Raw genomic sequence first — 22,640 nt, forward strand, 5'->3', positions numbered from 1 at the left:
AAATGTCTTCATTGGCACTCTAATCTACATACACATTATCCTTAGAAAAGCAATGTTGTTTCTCAAACTTAATCTCGTTGTAATTTCATAAATTCGTCAGACAATCTCGTTTCATGAAAATTTATAGCACTGTTTTGAAAATAACTGAGGGTAGAAACAAAGAAAGTTAAGTACAGCTTTGCGCCTAGAGAATTTAATTTAATGTAAGATATATACAAGTGCAAACCGGAGAACACTCATGACAGAAAACTTTGGATTGGAAACCAGTATATTTATTACGAATAATGTAAAGAGTACAAAAATCAGGAAAAATCAGGATCATCAGGCATCTCTGATTACAATCATTTGCCGGATATTCGTGTAAAACTGGAAAATATTGCATCATGTTAATCCGGTGTTTTCGCTTTTGTTCATGATAAACCTTCTGTTCGCTTCGTGGAATTTCATTCCATTGAAAGGAAAACGCTGTTCGCTTACAGGTGGTAGAATATGTATATCTCATTTCCATAGATAGGCAGAACATAATGTAACTCCCACTGGAGCAGATGGGGGGAAGATGCAAGCGAAGAGAATAAAAGATCCTATAGCAGAGAACGCATAAATACCCGTGTAAATAGAATTAAACAGCTTATTACTCTCAGATCTTTTTGAAGTTTTTTTTTTGTTTGTTAATCTATTGCCCAACAATAGAGGCACAGGCCTTTCGATGGCATTTACTTTTGTTCGACTTAAATGCAAAAAGGATGTTTCCTCAGTTGACGTTCAGAATTAGCCAACAGAAGAGGTGTTGTGTTCCATCAGGACAGCGCAAGGCCACACAATTCCGAGAGCTTGATTGGGATGTTTTAATGCATCCTTCATATAGTTCGGAACTGGCACCAATCGATTATCAGCTTTTCTCCGCATTGCGAAATTTCCAGAGTGATAAGAAATGGGGATCAAGAGAATATTTTAAAAATATTGTGCTATAGTTTTCTCCAATAAGGACCAAGACCTCTATGATAGAGACATTATGAAGCTACCTTTAGAATGACAACAATGATAGAGACAACAAATTTTACAACAAAACGGTGCATATTTGACCTAAATCGGACAATCCGAAGCATACTAAAAATAGTTTTGAATTTCATCCAAAAATAATGGATTACTTTTTCCTCAACATAATATTGAAAAGCAACATAGACGAATTTCATGGCAACTCGTCTTAGGAGTTAGCTGCACCACCTCAGATAGCAGTGAAAAAGTTGAAAAAGGCCAAATTTTTTTCTATTTTTTTTGCAAAAAAATTTAACTCAAAAACTATGATAGCTACAAAATTCTCGTCAAAATACCTACAAAATTTTGGTTTGAAAATGTAGAAAATGTAGGAATTTTCATGAAAAAATGCCAAAGTTAAAAAAAAATCGCTAAAAATATTTAAAAAATTAAAACTTATTTTTCTCAAAAGCGCATTTTAAAGGAAAAACTTAGAAAAAAATTGTTGGAAATTGTAAGAGCTATTTATATCCATTTTTTTCTGAATTTTCAAAACATATGTTATCGAGAAAAATGAATTTTGATTTTCAAAACATTTTTTTCTCAAAGAATTTTTTAATAATTTTTTAATGTTAGATATTTTTTAAAGAAAACCTGAATAATTTGCTACATTTAATTCTTTAATCAACATTTTGTAGATTTCATAGTTTTAAAATTAAGATTATTCGAAAAAAAACTCTAAATATCAAAAAAATCCTCACACAAAATCTGTCAGACCTACAGATTTTTAGTCAAAAAATTAAATGTTGGAATTTTTTTATGTTTTCATTAAAAATATTTAAAAAATGAAAAGAAAATAGATTGAAAAAAATATTTTGAAAATTCGAATTCATTTTTCTCGAAAACAAGTATTTTTTAATTCTTTCTTAATTGTATTTTTAATGGATAAGAATAGCCATTTTCAATCACAACATTCGAAACATTCTCGATAGCTCCGAAGCATGGTGGCGATCATTGCTACCAAATTCTAGCGTTGAAGCAGATAAGTTCTACCGTTCTGAATCATATTTCGGACACTTTGTTCTAATACCATAAAATGCTTAATGCACTGGCGATATAACTATAAAATTCATATCACAATTGCTTCTTTAGAGTTATCTCTTGGTTTCACTATCATTTCATATCAGAACTACAGTTGAATTATAACATTATCGGCACAAATCTGATAACTCTGGATAGCGTCGCCTCACGACCTGTTGAACACTATTAAATTGTAACGGATAGTCTTAGCTCCGTCGAAGCTATCCGTTCAGTGAGGCCGGAAAAGCACTCGCCGTACTTCCTTGAGAGAATACGAGAAATTTTGAGTGCTTTATCCAGACGCTGTTATATCATTACCTTTGTGTGGGTCCCTTCTCATTGCTCAATTCCGGGTAATGAGAGGGCTGACTCATTAGCAAAGGGAGGTGCGATTGAAGGCGATATTTATCAGCGTCAAATCGCCTTCAATGAATTTTACTCTTTAGTCCGTAAAACTACCATCGCTAACTGGCAACGCAAATGGAACGAAGATGAATTGGGCCAGTGGCTTCACTCGATTATCCCTAAGGTTAGCCTCAAACCATGGTTCAAATGTCTGGACTTGAGTCGGGACTTTATTCGCACCTTCTCCCGACTCATGTCCAATCACTGTTCGTTAGACGCGCTACTCTTTCGTTTCAATCTGGCCGGCAGCAATATCTGCGTTTGTGGCCGAGGTTACCACGACATCGAACACGTTGTTTGGTCATGTGAGGTGTATCTTGTTGCCAGATCGAATTTAGAGAACTCCCTTCGGGCTAGAGGAAGGCAGCCCAATGTGCCGGTGAGAGATGTGTTGGCTCGGTTAGACCTTGATTACATGTCCCAAATATATGTTTTCCTTAAATATATCGATATTCGTGTGTGATTATCCTTATACCCTCCATTTCTTCCTTTGTGAGTAATTGGTCCGCTTGCTATAAACAGGAGAATGAAATGTAAATTCACAACAGATGTACGAATAGATTTAAGAATTGAGTGTGTGTGATTATCAACATTGTAATAATTACCTTATACCCTATCCTTTTCCTGAGAAAAATATGTCACCCTTCTAATCTCGAGTCCACCGCGAGTAATCGGTTTCCCACATTACTAACCATAGATTTAAGAAAATTGATCATATATATAGTTTTAAAAATATATTTAAGATTTCGGCTCCTTTAAACTTATGCCTGTAAAAATAAACGAATTTATAAAAAAAAAATCTGATAACACTACACACTTTGTGTTTGACGTTTGCTTAGCGTGAGCACGTAGAATTTACCCGTTCATCAATATTTCAATTTCTCCCGTGTTTCATCAGTTCTCATCATCGTTAACAGTTTACTGTGATTGCTTGGTAAGTGTTTCGCAGTTGACTATAAAATATAATCAAGTGTAATGTAATTTTCGTTCAAAAAATTACAAAATAAAGTGTCCGAAACTTGAATCGAACTTTTTCCCTACGATTCAGTTGAAATTGATGATACTACAATGTGAGTTTTCAGACTTATTACGGATGCAAAGCGTAGATTCATATAATGCACCAAAATATTTTAAAATCTTGTTTAAATAATACACATGTTTTTCAGCTTCAGACCAACAGATAGATATGTGGGAAGTTGAATAATTAGTGAACAATGTGCAACTGGATAAACTTCTAACAGAAGAAACCCTGAATCCTCCCTATGTTGCCGTGTATCCTGGTAATGCATCAATTCATGTTAAAAGTAAGCCTCGCGTTACTTCTGCAGTGGCCACAAGCGAGTTCTGGGATATGTTGTATAAAGAAGTAGAACCTGTGAAGAAGTTGATTGAAATGACAAAGCGCCAAAAAACATGAGGAAAAGAAAATGAAAACTGAGTTGAAACGGGAACAAAAAGAAATCCAAACATTAGCTAAGCTGAGAAAGCAGGTAGAACGGATGGAGCAGAAAGAAAAAACTTAAAGAACTGAAAAAGACAAAAATGCTGCAAATTCAAGAATTAAGAAAGAGAAATTGGTACAAAAGGGTGATGACAAAATAGATGTAATTATGTAACAAATATGAGGAATCAAGATTTTTTTTTATCTGTATTATAGTGACTTTCAACTCATTTCTGGTGGCTGGTTCGTCACTTTTACTTCCATTTTTGGAAGAATGTCGGGAGCGAGAATTGAACTCGTGACCTTTAGCGTGAGAGGCATGGATGTTACCACTACGTCAGATCGCCTCCACAAAGAATCAAGATTCATGCTCTGATGTCTTCAATTATTTTTTTACTTTGAACAACAAATAACCTGAATTCAAATATATACGAGTAAATATCATTGAAGCAATATAAGCCTTACGATATTTTAAACAATTAAGCTACAAACAAACATCAATAAACGACAATCATTTTGGGAAAAATGGAAAATATCATAAAAGAGGTTGTTGAAAATTATTTCAAGACAATTAAAAAATCAATTGGTGGAAGTTCTATTACAATTCAACCAGCCATCAATTGTTGTAGACAATTTTTGAAAACATTTGTGTGTGCATGGAAGGTTGCAGCACACTTTTAGATCATTTTATAGTATTAGTAATCGTACAGAAATCTAAATTGTGCATAGATCCACAAGAAACCGTTATGCAAACAGATTTTTTTTTTAAATAGTTTCCGAAGTTTGATTTTTATTTGCTTCATTTGAATAATATATGAAGCATAAAGTTCAGATCTGTTCTGCATCATATGCCTTAAGTGCGCTACACATACAGCGTCACCGTCCCGTCAACTATTCTCTTGGACTTATTTCGCCGACGTCAAAGTTGCCGGTGATTGAGTATGTGAATGCTACCATACGATTTCCATGGGAGAATATTTGACATTTCATTCCTCTACGTTGACCAAGGATGGAATACAAAGGAGCATGATGCGATATACGATTAATCGCAAACTGCACAGATCGTAATCTGTGCAAACTGCGACTAACTATTAATCCTCTCCCATCATAACCAAATGATTTTCTCTTGATAACTCTGAGTTGACCAAAGCATTGCTAGACTGAAACTAGTTCGAATAATTGAGTTACTCTCCTTTCTCGTTCTGTTTACAACTCGTAACAAGAATTTGCTCCATGGGAATGAGTATGACGTACGCTTTATGATTCTCGCTCTCTCGTCTGGGCGTTCAATTTTCCTCTCCGAGCACATTTACCTCGATGAAACTGTGTGAGGAAAAAATGCGCTACAGCAGATAGGACGACTTTAATGTTTAATGTTCCACAGAGGATTTCTTTAATGTTTAATGTTCCACAGAGGATTTCTCAGATGGTGTTTAAATTCATCTACAAGAGACTACAAACAATAATCCCCCTCAAATCACTGATTTTATGAGTTAATGTAAATGCATTATTGGCCAAGGCTATTACGATATCGAACACGTGGTCTTGCGAGATATATTTTTCCGCCAGCCCAAATACAGAACACTCCTTTCGGGCCCGAGTAAACTTGTGGCTAGAAAAGACTTTAATTAGAATTAATCAAAAACATAAATTAGCGCAAATATGCCAACATGTGTTTTTTGTGTAAGCACGTAAATATTTACTCATAGAATTTTAGGATTGTGGAACTCTACATAATTTGTAGTTTGTGGGGGGAATACTTATACAACTCAAATGGGTAATGATTATCTGCTATCACAAAGCTGACGTTTTGTTTCACTACTGATTCATTCAAAAAATGCTTTATTTTAAAATGTTTTCTTATCCTGAGACTGGCTCACCATATTGCAATGCTACTAAAACCGTAGGCTAACTTCAAGGATATTTTTTTTATTCATTTTCGGCGAATAATCAATAGAGTGCCGTGTTATGAAACATCAGAACAATAGCAAAAACAACATCACGATCATAAGATGTTGGTTCGGTTATTCCAGACGACATTAGAATATATTCCATCTGATCATCTTTAGGAAGGTTAACGACCTTCAAAGGATAAATTTATCTTGGGAACATTAAATTGATGTCCATGTCTTCCAGTCGGACGTTTATCCGCTCTGATAATAATTGTATGGTCCTCACAAAGCATATATTCCAATGCCGTCAGTTCACTTAAATTCTTCGCATACCGTTTGATGATTAAGTAGGATGTTGATAATCATTTTCTGCGATACCGATTGTTCCAACAGTATTCGACAATATGGAGATTGAATACCTGAAATTAACCAGATTCAACCAAACAAATCTGCGGACAAAGCAGTATGTACACTCAAGAGATGCAACAAGTTTGAAGGGATATGAAAAAAAAAGCATTGGTCGTTCAATAAATCTACTGTTACATATGTTGGAAGTCCACAATATATGAATAACATATGTTATACAGGGTGGGCCATTTAAAGTGGAAGCATCTGGCAACCCCCTAACTTTTGACAGAGATGTCAGATTAACAAATGTCATACCGCGTTGGAAGCGTCATTTCAGTACAATTTTAACCATGGAACAATACACACCTAAACAACGCGCTGAAATTGTTCAGCTGTACATTCAAAATAACTTCTCAATTGTGTTAACTAAACGTGCGTGGAAAAATAAAAATAAAGTTAAAACATCGCCTGGAGACAACACTATACGTCGATTATATGCCAAATTTATATCGTCTGGTAGTGTTGGTAATGCCAGTCATCTGTCCAGACAACGACCAAGACGTTTCGACGAGAATATTGATGCCGTTCGAGCCAGTGTTGCAGAGACTCCATCGACATCAGGTCGCCATCGTTCCCAAGAGTTAGGCATCGCTCGAACCACTCTCCGACGCATAATTCGTGTTGATTTGAAAATGTTTCCGTATAAAATTCAAATGGCTCAACAACTTAACCCATCTGACTTACCACGTCGACTTGATTTTGCGAAATGGATCATCGAAATGTTCCCCGGAAGATTAATATCGAAAAACGGCGATTATGACTGGCCACCGAGATCACCTGATTTGACGCCTCCTGACTTTTTTTTATGGGGATATTTAAAATCCAAGGTATACACTGGTAAACCAAGGACCCTGGCTGCGCTGAAATATCGCTGCAATATCCGACAAGAAATTGCTGCCATATCGGCCGAAACATTGGGCAAAGTGATGGAAAATGCCGAAAAAATGGCACATTTTGCGGTCAAGGCCAGAGGCGGTCATTTACGAGATATCATAATCAAAAAGTAGTTAGAACAAATCTCCTTGGACCAAAATAAATGAATTTCAAAAAAAAATTTTAAAATTCCACTTCTTTACTTTGCTAATGAAAAAACAAATCCTTCCACTTTAAATGGCCTACCCTGTATTTGCAACGAAAAACGTAACCACACAGAATTGTATTAATCAAATATGTGATCCGTGTTATCTACAAAATAAAAAAGGGTCTGAAATTCCATTGAATTCGAAAAGTGTTTCGTGAAATCACTAATTGAATTATTATCAGAAAAAATATTTGAAGAGAAATGTGAATGTTCAGAACTATTGAAATCTAAAAAACGATTTTGGGCGGGATGAGATTCGCCCAAATCTGCTGGTAATGAAATTAATCAATTGCATCCATTACCCGTCTGCTGTTTATCGGGCGGGAGACGACAGCAAAATAAAATCGACACGAGACTGAGTCAGCCACTCACTGCGGTCAGTGCAATAGAGAATTAAAAATCCCTCGATGAGTGTCGTAAGATTTTAGTTGATCGTCTCTTGTACACTTTCCGATCAAGAATTCATTATCCGCTTTATGGCATGGGATTAATCGTTTGTGGCTTGCACTCACGATAAACCTTGAGTAGTAGAAGCAATGCTTCGAGAGTGCCTACAGTGGGGATTCCTCTTTCATATTGCTTTTTTGAGATCTTGGTAGCTCACCGTTCCAAGTATTCTCTCTGTGTACATATGAAGGATAAAAGAGCATCGCCTGCTGGGGGTGATTTAAAAACATCCGATTAGAGGGATATACTTATTCATTGATCGTTGAATGTGATTTTTTACCATCACTGACGTTGACTTCACAGTGACGAAACGGTGTATGTGTAGCGCACTTTAAGCGTCTGAAATATGATTCAGAACGGTATAAATGGTGAAACTTTCACATTCCAGAAGGCATATCTTTCGTTCTTTTTCCTTCCACCACAATAACCAAGCAGGCGGAAAATCGAAAATTGGATGGCGATACGTTTCACAAATTTACATTCTAATTTGTATTTTCTTATCTTTTCTTTTCATGTTCGGCTGTTGCTGCTGCTGCTGCTGTCCGTGATGCGAATCCTCCGGGCACGAACGATGGAACGCCTATTGATGAGCAGTTCGACAGTTTGAAGTTTGAGTGATTGAAAAACAGCACAACAGAAGTGGAAAGACGAGTATCCCGCGGAGTATCGTAGATTTTACTGCTGCGATAGTGAGGGAAGTTAGTGAAGCAACCAAGCAAGAAAACCGTAGAGCAAAAAGTGCAAAAGTGCATTGGAAAGTGCTTTTTAGAAGCAGATAAAAAGGTGTCAGCTCGCGGCTAGTGAGGGTCGATAAGGTGCCAGACAAAGAAGTGATCCGCGGAAAAGCGAAGGAAAAAAACGATACAGCTTGAGCTAGAAGTACCCGTGCTGATTCGGTCAGTATTCGTTGCCGCTAGAAGTGAGCAGCGCGTGTGAGTGTAATACTCACCGATCGATTTTTTTGGGAGCAAGCGTTATATAAAAAAGGCCTCACCATTAGCAGCAGTATGGCGTTCGCTGGTCTGAAGAAGCAGATCAACAAAGCGAATCAAGTAAGTGATGTTTTTTTAATCCTTTTTGGAACTTTTTAGAATGGTAAAATGTTGGTTTCATTACCAGAAAATTTGTGTTGTTTTCATTTGATTCTAATTGAAATACTTCTGAAATTTAAACAATTTAACAGCATCTCTTCACAGCCATTTGGTAGCTTTTAATGATATTATAAATCTTTACACTGTGTAAGTACAATTTAATTAAATTCAATGTTGATTCCCTCTGACCAGAGCAGCAGAGTGACGGAAAATTAATGGCGAGCTCGTTCCGCAATGAGTTTTAGTTTTCTCTCACACAAACTTTTCCAAATTTTTGAAACGTCCCACTATTTAATGGCGATGCGAAACCACAGGACGTGCATCGCTAAACAATGGGAATTAAATAATCCCCGTATGCGATTCATTAAATCGGGGGGGACACGTACATGTTATAGTCCTTTATCCCCAGAGACACAAGGATATTTTCAGTATAACCACATTTCCATATATATATATATATATATATATATATATATATATATATATATTCGCTAGTGCATTCATTTGCGCGCGGATGTTTGTTCGTAATTGGAGACGCGAAGATGAAAAATCGTCTCTCATTTGGTGCTAAACACGTACGAACAGCAGCATCTTCTGTATCTTCCATTAGCCCCCTCATGATAAAGGACTGGCGTGGGTGCGATAAAAGCACTCCTTCTCGTCGGGGATGATACGAGGCTCGTTTTTTTCCACCCGCAGCTAGCACACCCTAGCAGCAGCCCCGTTCTGTCAGTTTGTTCTTTTCGTGACCTATATTTCCCGTAACGAATCCTCTCCATCATCAGTGTATCATCGTCGTTGTCGTGTTGTCGTGTCGTCGTCGACAACCTTCTCGAGGTGGGGAGAGGTGGGTTGGAATACATTATTACTGTAGCACCACGACTACACCTAAACCATCAATGGGAAACGAGAAAAGCTCATACACACAGGTTTGTTAACCCTGGCCTTCCGAACGAACGAACGAGGAACCGTCCGGATGAATAACTGTCCGTTCCAGGAGAGTGGAGCGGTCAAATGCTGGGAAAAGGCAAAGGTCTCAGGTTATAACTGGTATAGAGGCGACGCGTGCACTGAGCTTTGAATGATGATGGAATTATGCAACCCTGGGGGATAAGGCCGATCTATGTCAAGGTCGGTGCACACTGCAAATCGTACTGTGTACTGTGTGCGTTACCTCGAAATTGATGACCATCAACGTTTGCAAAAGGTGTTCATTGATGAGTGAACCGAGTTAGCTCAGTACGGGAAAAAGTGTAGGTTGGTTTTAAGCAAGGCGTTTCGCTTCAATTATACGCGAGCTGAAAAAATCATTGTAGGTTATCGAGAATCTCCTCACCGGTCATTTTGAAAATAGAAATGAAACCAATGCTTATTTTAAATCAATGTTTTTCGGATATTTAAGGATGAAAAAACTTTCTGGCTGAGTGATTTTATTTACTCCATTTGCACGACTCTTTGTAAGATGAGAAGGCTAATGAGAAAACATCGAACAAATATTGAATTTCATAAGAGCGTATTTATTTATTGGATGGTGAAATGAATCCTGCACCATCGTGAATCTCTCGAATTTGGTTGAGAGTACGACCTCAAAACGAACATTCTTAAAACTCAAACTTAACTAAATGTATAAGTTTGAGTTTTAAGCCACTCAAAAATGAGCTTAATCTTCTTCAAATTTGCTTCTGTCATACTTACAGAAACCACATCTTGCAGCATGTTGAACTCCCGCATAAATCTAGCTGTAGATTTGTAATTTTTGAACCTCAAGGGTGAATCAACCACCCTTCGACGACGAAAAGAGACGGGGCTGGTGTAAAAACAGTTCCGGTCATAGAGATCCCGCTTCTGATTCGTCCGCTTAGTACATTACAAAAGAATGTGACAGCCGCGATCTTGTGTCTGCTACAGACAGTATCCAACTCTCCCAAACAGCAGAGATCTTCGTATGCTGACAGGTGTTCTCCCCTCCATCCTACATTTCTTCAGGAATCTTTTCCGGACACATTTTAGCCATTGGATTTGCAAATCGTACTGCGGTCGTCACACGACACTCGCAAAGTCGAGTTTGGACCGTACGCTGATTAAATTTTAAAAATTGCTTGCGTATCAGCGAATTCTTTCCCGCAGTGATAAGTGAGTGGAATTTTCAGGGCTTCTTTGAATTCTCGATCTTTGTTTTAATTAGCGTTAAAGATTGATCCATCGTCACGCCTAAGTCGCGAACATTGTTTACTCGTTGTATATCCGAACATCTCAGCCTATTTTCAAAAGTTATCGGCTGAACTCTTCTTGTACATGTAATACAGGTCGGACTCGATTATCCGGAATGTTGATTGTTTTTCACTCCGGATAACCGAATTTTCCAAATAGAATCATAAAAAAAAATTTAAAAAAATCTCTCGGTAAACGTAAAATAACCATGATTTATACTGATTTTTTTTTGTATATTGCAGTGTCGTAGCCAGAAATCGACTAGCGCCTCCTGGGGGGAGGGGTATTTTTTTAAATTGAAAAAAAAAACATCGTCTTACAGCTCATGGACCAAAATATTATTCAAATGGTCATGTCCAATTACAAGCGAAAGCTTATGCGTGAGCTTCTTGGATGCCAAGGAGAGTTCGCTGACATTGATAAGTGAATCAACATTAAGATGGGAACTACATCAGGTTGATGAAGATGAAGAGTCTCAAAAATTGGAATGCAAATGAAACACCCTTATGTGGAATCGAAAAAGTTATTACTTGGACTAAAGAAAACAAATTGCCATTGGAAAGACAATTCCTCCTGCGCGAATCACGTGAAAATATTTTAGAGAAAAATGTTGAACTTTGGCGTCTATGCGACAATAGTATATAAAGTCTGATTGAGCTGGAATATTGTATAGTATATGCTTTCGAGGGATTCAATATTTTTCCCATTCGTAAATGTGAGATGACAATTTTCATTGGCACTCTATTGCACATAGTTACTCATAAATTTGTTTTTAAACTGAAATAAATAATAATTTGCAACACAAGTTTTATTGGATTTGTTCTGCGTTGATATCGTAACATATGAAAATGCTAATTAGAAATCTTTTGAGAATCCAATATATCAAAGGACTATCCAAACGGATACAAAGGTTTATCACTTATTTTGTATTGTTTGCAACAATCTGAACACTCCTACCCCAAATTTTCCTTTTCCTTACTACGTCCATGATTATTAGAATGATCATTTTATATATGATACAATGTGGATAACCGAATTTAAACATACTAAACGGACCCTGCTCGTGTTAGCTATTTACATCTATGTTTCATTAAATCATCATATTGAGTATGTTTAAATATTAAATCAATGTATTCATTTAAATTTGGAATTTTCAACTTATATAAATCTACTGCGGATAATCGAAACTAGTACAACAACCTCTGTTCCAGCCCTCTCATCTATCTAGCTACGTTCAATTTCTCTCAAATAATAATATTTGTAAATTAACATTTATTAACAAATTATTCAAAATTTCTGATAAAAAAAAAAAATCAAAAATAAAATACTCCGGATAATCGAGTCCGACTTGAAACGGAAACTGACCAACACATGCTTAACACGTTGAGCCCCGAATTGTTCTTGCTATGCTTTTCATTCCGTCCACATCAATAGCATTTGCATAACATCTGTGTCGGTCACTGTTCCCAAAAGATATTTATTGTACAAAAAGAAAATAGTTAGAAATTCGACTAGAAGAATCATCGTAAAACATCCGAAAACAAACTATTTTTAAATATTTCCTTATTTTGTAACTGTCAGTCCCGGTGATCAACTTTTGACGTGGGACTACGTCTAACCGGAGTATATGGGGGGTAAAATGAAAACCTAAACATAGAACATGCAGGAAAAAATGAAAGATTCCGAATGCTTATAACTCGAACATTTCTTACTGGATCGGAAAGATGTTTGCATCAGTTAATATGAAATATTTCTACGCTTCTATCGCAATTAATAAAATGTTATTTTTCATTGGATAAACAATTGAATAACTGTAAAATGTTAAGCGATATCTAAACGCCCTAACTACCTCGTTTTGATTGGCCCGATTTACGGTTTCCCCAACACAGCCATCGAAACCAAGCAGCCTTGGGGTAATCGGCATCGCAAACACATGAAAGTATGGGGATTTTTGTTCGTACCGAAATGTGTTCTCTAACACAGACTTCAAAACCAAGCAGCGTTAGAGAAATCGGCATTGCAAATACATGGAAGTCGGAGGTATTTTTGTTCCGACCGAAATGTGTTTCCCTAACACAGACTTCAAATCCATGGAGCGTAGGGAAATTGGCATTGCAAATACATTTAAGTCGGAGGCATTTGTGTTCCGGCTGAAATGTGTTCCCCCCAACACAGACTTTCGAACCAAGGTGTCTGAGGAAATTGGCATTGCATATTCATGCACGTCAGAGGTATTTTTGTTCCGACTGAAATGTGTTTACCTAATAAAGACTTCTAAACCAAGGTGTCTGGGGAAATTGGCATTGCAAATACATTCAAATCGGGGGCATTTTTGTTCCGATTGAAAAATGTTTACCTATAACAGACTTCAAAATTAAGATGTCATCATACCAAACGTAAAAGGACTGTTTAAATTTACATTGTAACGGAGAACATAATCTATCACAATGCATGAATTGATCTTACATGGCATTATACAATCTTTTTACTGTGGAGGCAATCTGGCGTAGTGGTAACATCCATGCCTCTCACGCTGAAGGTCACGAGTTCAATTTTCACTCCCGACATTCTTCCAAAAATGGAAGTAAAAGTGACGAACCAGCCAAATGAATTGAAAATCACTATAATACAGATAAAAAAATCTTTTTACTCACAAAGCTAATATTCAATTGAATTGAATTGAATTGAATTGAATTCGGAAATTGTTTCATTCAATCAAAAATTTAACCAATACAAACAAATGATTGCTAAGCTAAGGTAGTCCCACGTCAACCTTGCGGTTATATCATAGATATAACCTACCCATTTTTTTTCTAACGAAAAACTTAACATCAGGAACCGACAGAGCTCAACGTGTTAAGCAGATGGTGGCAGAGATAATTTTCTTCCACGAGAAGATTTTTTTTTATTTCAATGATAGACATCCGAAGCTTTCCGAAGTGTGCAAGTTGAAATTGTTTCTGCTTTTCGATGAAAAAAACATGATTTTCAGGAGATTTCTCTCAAGCAAATTGTGGACTCCTTCCCATTAAAACATATCTTTGTTTCAACGAAAACCATTCGCCATTTTTGAGCCATTTTTCGACGTCTTTGTATTCGTCGAAGCGTTGTTCAGCAGGTGGGTCTCATTAAAGCATAAAGGTTAGAATCTTGGGGTGGAAAGGTCTGAAGATTACAGCGGGTGTGATAACATTTTCCAGCTTAGGGTTTTTATTGGGTGTTTCACGGTTTCATCATTTGTTATAGGTAGCGATCTGTATTTATCGTTTCACCTAGTTTCACCAGGCACAGCACTTCCGGTCGAGACGATTCGGGTTTGCATTGGATAACCCGGCTTCCTCAGGGTCCTCGAGATAACGTGATAACAAGCAAACGGCATTGAAAAATCATAACTCAAAAACGATAAAATCACATCCTTGATCTTTGTTTTGTAAAAAACCCTCAGCTTTCAAAAATGAAAAAAATATAAAAAATATAGCGTATTTTATCGTGTCAATCAAGCACAGTAAACCATACGTTTTGCTTCGTATTCCCAGAGTGTCGATTTTTGTTTTTTAGAGATGACAAGAGATCTCGATGTTTCAAGCAATTTTAAGACATTTGGCAATAATTTTTTTTTTGAAAACCCCAATTCCCATTACTCCTCTATTGGGTGATTTTTCGACTTTCAAAAAACTCAAACTTCGAACGCTTTGCGCCACTCTCCCTTAAGCCCGATTGAGCTCTTATTTTGCATATGGTGTATGGGGCTCTTATTTTGCATTTTGTATGGGGTAACTTTTTGAAATTTTATTGTCGATTATTTCCCATACTTTTATTGGCACCCTAATGTACATACACGGTATGTTCAAGAAATAAGGGGACTTTTTATTCAAATCATGGAACACGAAACACGTATGTCAGAAAATCACGAAATAAAATTTAATATGTGCTCTTTGTTTCATTGTATTTTTACGACAAAAGCCCAAAACATACTGTCATTAAAAAGCGCGTAACTTTTTGACCTGTCAACCGATTTACATAAAGTTGGCTGCATTTGAAAGGTGAGACCTTAACCTTTCTAATGTTATTAACACTCAACAGATGGCGTTACGTGTTTCATGATTTAAATAAAAAGTCCACTTATTTATTGACCATACTGTATATACAGCCATTCCATGTCAAACCGATATAGTAGTTCTCAGATTTTCGTGAAAAGTGGTAATTTTGTTCTTAATCGCAAAACATTAGACCCGTATTTTTTATTTTTTCATTAGCGTGTTTATTTCCATTTTAGGTTGGTCCGAACAATTTTTTTTCGAAAAATGACTTTATTCAAGAATTCATAACTTTCGAGCTACTGGTCCGTTTCAAATGACCAACATATCAAATTAAAGTCTTCTTTGAAAAAACATTACACTTGCAAAATAATTGGATTTTGTTCTCATAACTATTGATTATATTTGTTTTTTTTATAGTATGTTTTTTATGTTTTTCATGTTTTTTATAGTATGGGGCGCCATATATTTTTTATATTTTTTCTTGAAAGCTGATGATTTTTTATATACCATATCCAAAAATCAGAGAGGTGTTATTTTTCGTTTTAAACACATTTGTCGCCAGGAGCGATTCGGTCGAGTTTCTTGCGGGGCCCAAATTAAACTATCGGTGAGCTAGAGAAATAAGAGGGCAACGATAATAATGAATTCGGGTTTGATTCAGGACTACTTTTCTGTTGAATCCGAACAAAATCAATCGACTGCTGATAAGAAAACTTATAAAAATAATGTTTCAGCCAATTGTACAGTGTTGCCAATGATAATAAAAAAAAAATGAAATTCAACCGAACGTACTTGCTCTATATACTATATTCGATGACGATGAATGTTCAATCGATTGCGAAGATTCTGTGAATATATCATACCAAGAACATATGTCACTTTTGTGGGAAAATAATCGTCATGAACTATATCACATTTGGCAACTTCGACTTTTCACGTGATTCGTTTTCATTGTTCTTTGCGCTTGGTAGATAAAAACCTGAAAGAAGAGGCGAGTTGCCAGGATTTTTTTATTGAGAATAATAATTGCGCAACTCGGATAGGCCCCTGTTTATTCCAAAAAGTTTTTTTTCTTAGACGCCATGTGTTTCTTTTGTTTCATCCTCAAAATGTTCACCGGACGTTGTAATAGTAAATCTGAAAGCGTGGGAAGTAGTGACGACGAAATCGTGCATAGCGCTAGAAGAAAAGTTTCGAGTATTATCTCATCGAGCTCCTATTCGGATATTGAGGAACTATACGCAAATGAATACCTGGAAGATATGTTAGAAGAACTTACTATAGACGACATAAATATATAAAAGATTTTAATATTAAGTTTAATTTTTGAGAATGATTTTCTAACAGTACATTTAACTCTTTGTGGTCGTTTATCTGCTCTCAGCCACCATACCTTTTTTTACCGTTCTGGTCGTTTGTCTGCTCTTAGCCTCCACAGCAAGAAACCATGCTAATCTTATGTTTTACTCAAACAAGTATCAGTTTATGCTTTTCCTAAACGAAGCATGGTGTCTAGTGAACCTGTTCACGAATCAATACGGTGCTTCTATGAGTAATAAATAACGGTAATCTGTATCAAACAAAGTAGTCACCCACACAAGACAACACACAGTGCGTTGAATACATAGGAATGTGGGATAAAAATTATAACAGCAGAATTTTACTATTGTAACACTTTGGTGTGATAGAAATAATTGTTCATAAGTATCAGAACTACTGTTGGCATAAATATCTTATGTTATTTAAATAATCGCATACGTATCTCAAGCGACAAAATCTTTGTTCATCTAAAGTTAAAAGTTCTGATCATTTCGGATACGCAGAAATCATTATTTCAGTAACTTCAAGTTTAAATTATATTGAAGTAGTTATTTTTAAAGAGCTGATTAATTGTTTGGATAAATGTCTTATGTCAACAAAATAATCTAATGTAAACAAATCTTCGTTTGTTAAAAGTGAAAAGTACTAAGTTTTCCGGATACACATTGCTGGCATTGATTACACGTTTATTGTATCAATGACAAACGTGTCTCATATTCAACGGATAAAAAAAATAAAATTATGTATTGATTATCCTCATATGATTTACTCTTGAAGACTGTTTCGAAAGATTTCACACGAAGGCGAATTATAAAATATAATTTTTATATTAAAACATCACATTAAAATACATTTTTTAAATAATGTTTTGTGAACTATATATATGTATTAAATATATAGTTCACAAAACATTATTTAATAAATGTTTATTTTCCATAGTCTTCTATGGATCACTGTTTTTTCAAAGAAAAATAATTCCGACCAGTACGAAACCCATGTCCAAATTTAATACGACCGCAAAGGGTTAAAATGTAACGGTTTATTGATTTTACAATAACTTTGTCAAACATCATATTTCAAGAAAGATAGAAAAATAAATTTCGATTTCGATTACGCCCTTTTTAAAAAATTGTAATTTTTGGTAGTCTCCATCATTTGTACCATCATTTGTACTTTCAAAAAAATCGTAGAGGGTCGGGTCAGCAGCCGATTGATTTGGGGTGGAATCGCTCTATACGGAAGTTGTATCAATATAAGTAATTGGTTATTTTGAACTTGGATTTTTCATTGATGGGGTTTTGAAATAAAAATATATATCGCCATTTTGGATTTGCATTTTCACAAGATGAATTGAAAAAAAAGTCGTCACTTTGTGATGGTGACCATTTTGAATTCGCATTTTCATAAATAACTGTGTTCTTCTAGTCAAGCCCTTTCTTTTGATACCCATATTGATGGGGTTTTGGTGAAATATGTAGTCCGTCATTTTGTAGCAGCCGCCATCTTGGATTTTAAAGGTCATGGAATACGCAGTTTTATAACGATAGCAAAGATGAAGGCGTGATCCAAATTTCAGATCAATCGGTCAACAGGAAGGGGGTTGAATTTCTATTGAAGTGGGGCAACCCTACAGATAAACATACAAACATACTTACAATAGATAATGCTAAATAAAACCGTTTAAAAGTATAATGGAAAAACTATATTTTTATGTTTTTGATTTTTTGATTGTCCTACATATCCCATATTTACATTTAAGTGCACATTCTACGAGGAAAGTTTCACCCACATCTGTAATTTTTGAACGAAATAAAATATTGAAAAATCATTTCGGCACAACATTTCTGAGCTTCTCGAAAATGCAAAAAAAGATAAGATCATTCAAGAATGAGTTCCATCTTTAATATAGTTGATAGAATCAATCAAGTCCCTCGTGCTAATGTTCAAGTTTTTCAATAGCAAAATGTTATTATTTTATCAAGTTGTCTCATATTTCAAATGAAAGCAACACAATCGTCTTAAGTAGCGTCCTTTTTTATTAGAGCAGTTTAAGACAAACAGAGCCCAAAGCAATAATAGTTCGATAACTCTGTCATAATTGAGATTTGACCATATGTGTAGAAATTTATATTCTTCAAATATGATGCTCTGCACCTCCTGAATGATCCTGGGTCAGCCACCTAGTTCTCTAAATATTCAGCTGAATATCAAAAAACTCATTCCGATTGCGCATATTATTGATTAAAGACACTCTACCGGCACCCAAACTAGAAGCTCAGTTTTATTGGCATCTGTTGACCCGGATAACGCGGAGAGACCAGAAGGAAAAATGGAAAAACGCTATTCTGACTCGATAACGCAGAATAACGAGCACAATAATAGTTGTCGTAAAAAACTGCTGTTGTAGGGTATCTGGCGTTTCTGGGTTGCTGCTGCTGCTGCTGCTCTTGCTGCTGCCACCGCTACTACAATCATTAAACTTTCAAGAAATTTATTCGCTAGACGTGATCATAAAGTCCGGTCCGTTCCTGGCGTTCCGCAAACTACGTTGACGTTGTTGCAATATGCTTCGAGCGGTGGTGGTACCATTTTTTTCTGCACTGCATCTTCAGGTTTTCGAAAGAAGCTGGTAAGAGTGGAGTACCCCGACACGTCCTAGAAATGCATATTTTTTGGAGGAGCAAACGTGAGTGAGTTGCAATTGGGTGAGTGTTTCTGGTGTAGGTGTGTGTGCGCGGAATAGTTCCGTTAGAAAGTGGATTAATTTTGCACAAATTGAATTGTGCCATTGAATGAGGTGAATTGAATTTGCCGGGCTTTGTGTGCAGTTATGCAAGATGCTCTTGATGTTTTTGGGGTAGACTTTTGTTCATGTGCTCAAACAAGCACTGAATTACGTAGAAAGCCCTTCATTTCTAATTATACACAACCGAACGAAAATATTATATATCTCAAGGAAAGATTCATCACTTCTAGTCGATTTGAAAAAAAAAATGAAGATTCAGTTTTTGAATAATGACAAATATATTTTTTCCAGTGTTCAAAAACTGAATCTTCATTTTTTTCTATTTTTTCCATGTAATCATATTTCGAAGCGAAATATACAACCCTCATAATTTCCATATTGCCCATATTATGATATCAATATTTCTATTCTTCCGTAAACATTCCCAACGGGGACTTTCAGAAAGACAAATTCACCCTATTACGAGGGGCATGACAAATATTCGATATTTCAACCACCATTCGCATCGCTTGCTCAAAATAAAACACTCTTTCTTCATTTATCTCCTGGGATTTGGGGGCAGGAGTGTGAGTACACAGCCACAAAACCGATTAAGCCCGGAGCTCGCGTGAAACATACAGATACGGAGGGATGGTGCGCGGATGTCGATGTTCAACCACCTCTTCGAATGTTGCTATGTTCGTGTTTGTTAGCGATAGAAGAAGCATCCATATTTAATGCTCGATTCCACGTGTATTGACCACACGGCTGGAAGGGGGCTTTCAGATAAACTGCGGAAGCCACGACATGTTGTTGTGAGAGACTGCATTGGTAGCACATTGATGATAGGCCATATGAGAATGTGATAAATGACGTGCAGTTTTCGATTAGGTTTTGAATCGCAGTTAAAATTATTAACTAATTACAAGGTGTGGTCGACTAGACGATTTTCATCAATGATGTTTGTATGTAGCAAGTATCGAACAAGTATCGTTCAAATTCGTTTCAGGATTCTCGTTTCAGTTCAAGAGTTACTTATTTTTTAAATTGATTTCCAGTTTCACTATACGAGATTTATTTCAAAAGTTAATCACAAAATGGTAACATTAACATAGATGAGGCTAGTATTCCAGCGGAGACAGTTAATATGAGGTTTTCATTGTTGTATTATTAATAGTGAAATTTGTTCGATGTCTTTTATAGCAAGCAATAGGCGTGTGTGGATGGAGAAAGGTCAGGACTCCGATCGTAAATCGATCTCTTGATGGGTGCTGAGTTTTTAACCCATAATCGTTAGTAGAAAGCGGACGCGTAAGCAATGTAGCTTGAAAATAAAAAAAATCAAATTTAAATTTTACGTAGCAAAAATCTTACGCAAATTCATAGAGTTTGAAGTGAGGGTTGTGATGAACAAAGCTTGAATCATATATTTCACCATCCAAAATGAATATTGTACAACTCATTCACTCACTCTCTTCCTCTCTTCCTCTCTTCCTCTCTTTCTCTCTTCCTCTCTTCCTCTCTTTCTCTCTTCCTCTCTTTCTCTCTTCCTCTCTCTCTCTCTTCCTCTCTTTCTCTCTTTCTCTCTTTCTCTCTTCCTCTCTTCCTCTCTTCCTCTTTTTCTTTCTTTCTTTCTCTTTTTCTCTCCCTCTTTCCCTCTCTCCCTCTCTCCCTCTTTCCCTCTCTCCCTCTCTCCCTCTCTACCTCTCTCCCTCTCTCCCTCTCTCCCTCTCTCTCCCTTATTTTCTGCAGACGAAAATGCACATCGAGCTGCTATTTCTAGATTACTTTTTTGTTTTTATTTACAATTTCAACAGAAAGCCAGCTAGATGTACACACTAAGTGTTAAAGGTATTGATACACCTTATTGCAAGTTTGTACATCATTAAAATCTATATAAATAAAAATGTAAGGCAAAATCTGTTGGTAAGCGGAAACCCCGAAGAAGTGATGGTCCGATTTTAGCCTCCTATATTTTGTTGTATTCGTCTCCTCCCATATATCAATATAGTGGAGAGAAAAATCGGAAAATTTTCGGAAAATCCTGAAGGAAGGTCGGAAAATTGATTTCCCACATGTTCGAAAATTACATCATAATAAGCGTTGTTAGTCCATTCGAGATTTGCGCTATCGAAATTGATCTTTGTTCGTAAGTGGAAATGGATTTTCAGGCGAAATAACGCAATTCCATATCCTATATCTATATATATATAAATGGAGTGATGTCTTTCTGTTTGTCTGATTTCGTGACAGTTTGAGACCCCTCCCTTCTCTCTAAGGGGGGCTGCCATACAAATGAAACACAAATTTCTAAATTTCTCGAGAATTAATCAAGCAAATGAAATGAATTTTGCCGTGTGGAAGTTTTATGGTTCAATAAATGATTACATGGTGGTTCGATACCGCTCCCCCCTCTCTTAGGGGGAGCTGCCATACAAATGAAGCACAAATTTCTGCATTACTCGAGAACTAATCGAACAAATGAAATCAAATTTGGCATGTGGAGGTTTTAGGGTGCAGTAAATGAATCTATGGTGGTTAGATACTCCTCTCCCTTTTTTTTAAGGGAAGCGGGACGGGGCTGGTTTTACCATACAAATGAAACACAAATTCTTGCATTACTCGAGAATTAATCAAGCAAATAAAACCAAATTTGGCATGTAACGTAACGGAGAAACATGTTATTTGCAAGTGGTTAAAAATCTTGAACGAGAATTGTGTCTGAAAATAATCTGATATTATAATGTCGAGTTTTGGTAGAAGTACTAGGCATTTTATAGTAAAAGGTAATTTTAAAGGATAGAGAAGAAGATCAATTAATGAACAATTCTGCGATTGGACCCATGAACAGCGCTTAGTAAGAAAACGTGGATGTGATAACGAAAAATAAATTTTGGACGGGACGAAGTTTGCCGGGTCAGCTAGTTTAAAATAAAAATGTAATTTATCAATCGTACATAGATATTCGTTTTTCCCGACTCTCCCTCACTAGGAAATTTATAGTGAAAGAAAATTAGGAAGTTCAATTAGAAGATCAATCAATGAATAGCTCTGCGACGAAGTTTGCCGGATCAGCTAGTTCTCTTATAATTCTGGAAATAATCATACACATCTATGAAACACGTACGAACAAATTTCATTGAAAATCAGAGTTCGGAAAAAACGAAATTTCGAGAACTAAAAAAAATTTTTGAAGTTTCAATGAAAACAGTATGTTGCAACACACGACAGTAAGATGCACTTTCAGTATTTTTATCTCAGAGCTATTGAGAATGGTATGAGAGACAAATGGACAAATCGATGGTTCTTATAGGGATATAGGGATTAAAAAATATATCTAAATTTCTTATTTGGTACTTCACGCAATATTTTCCATTGTGTTGGCGATTAGGTTTGGGGGCATTATTTACATGCTGGCCCTGCGAAAATAGGGAAAAACCAATTCTCTATCGCGTAGCGTAGCGGTTCTTCAAAATAAAAAAAAATTCCAACATGGCGGCTATATGATTTTTTTTTTCAATGAT

At 36.1% G+C, this 22,640-nt stretch overlaps 1 protein-coding gene across 7 annotated transcripts in view; it reads left to right on the forward strand.

The window, feature by feature from the left end:
- The window catches only part of LOC129770164 (endophilin-A), a 160,354-nt gene that overhangs the window by 71,938 nt on the left and 65,776 nt on the right, over positions 1–22,640 (forward strand). For all 7 annotated transcript variants that reach the window (XM_055772826.1, XM_055772825.1, XM_055772820.1 and 4 more), the window contains one exon: positions 8,324–8,781. In XM_055772826.1, the coding sequence (XP_055628801.1) occupies positions 8,737–8,781 (45 nt within the window). In that variant the 5' untranslated portion in view covers positions 8,324–8,736. The remainder of the gene's footprint in view (positions 1–8,323; positions 8,782–22,640) is intronic.

The sequence above is a fragment of the Toxorhynchites rutilus genome, chromosome 2 (assembly GCF_029784135.1).
Source record: "Toxorhynchites rutilus septentrionalis strain SRP chromosome 2, ASM2978413v1, whole genome shotgun sequence".
Classification (NCBI taxonomy): domain Eukaryota; kingdom Metazoa; phylum Arthropoda; class Insecta; order Diptera; family Culicidae; genus Toxorhynchites; species Toxorhynchites rutilus.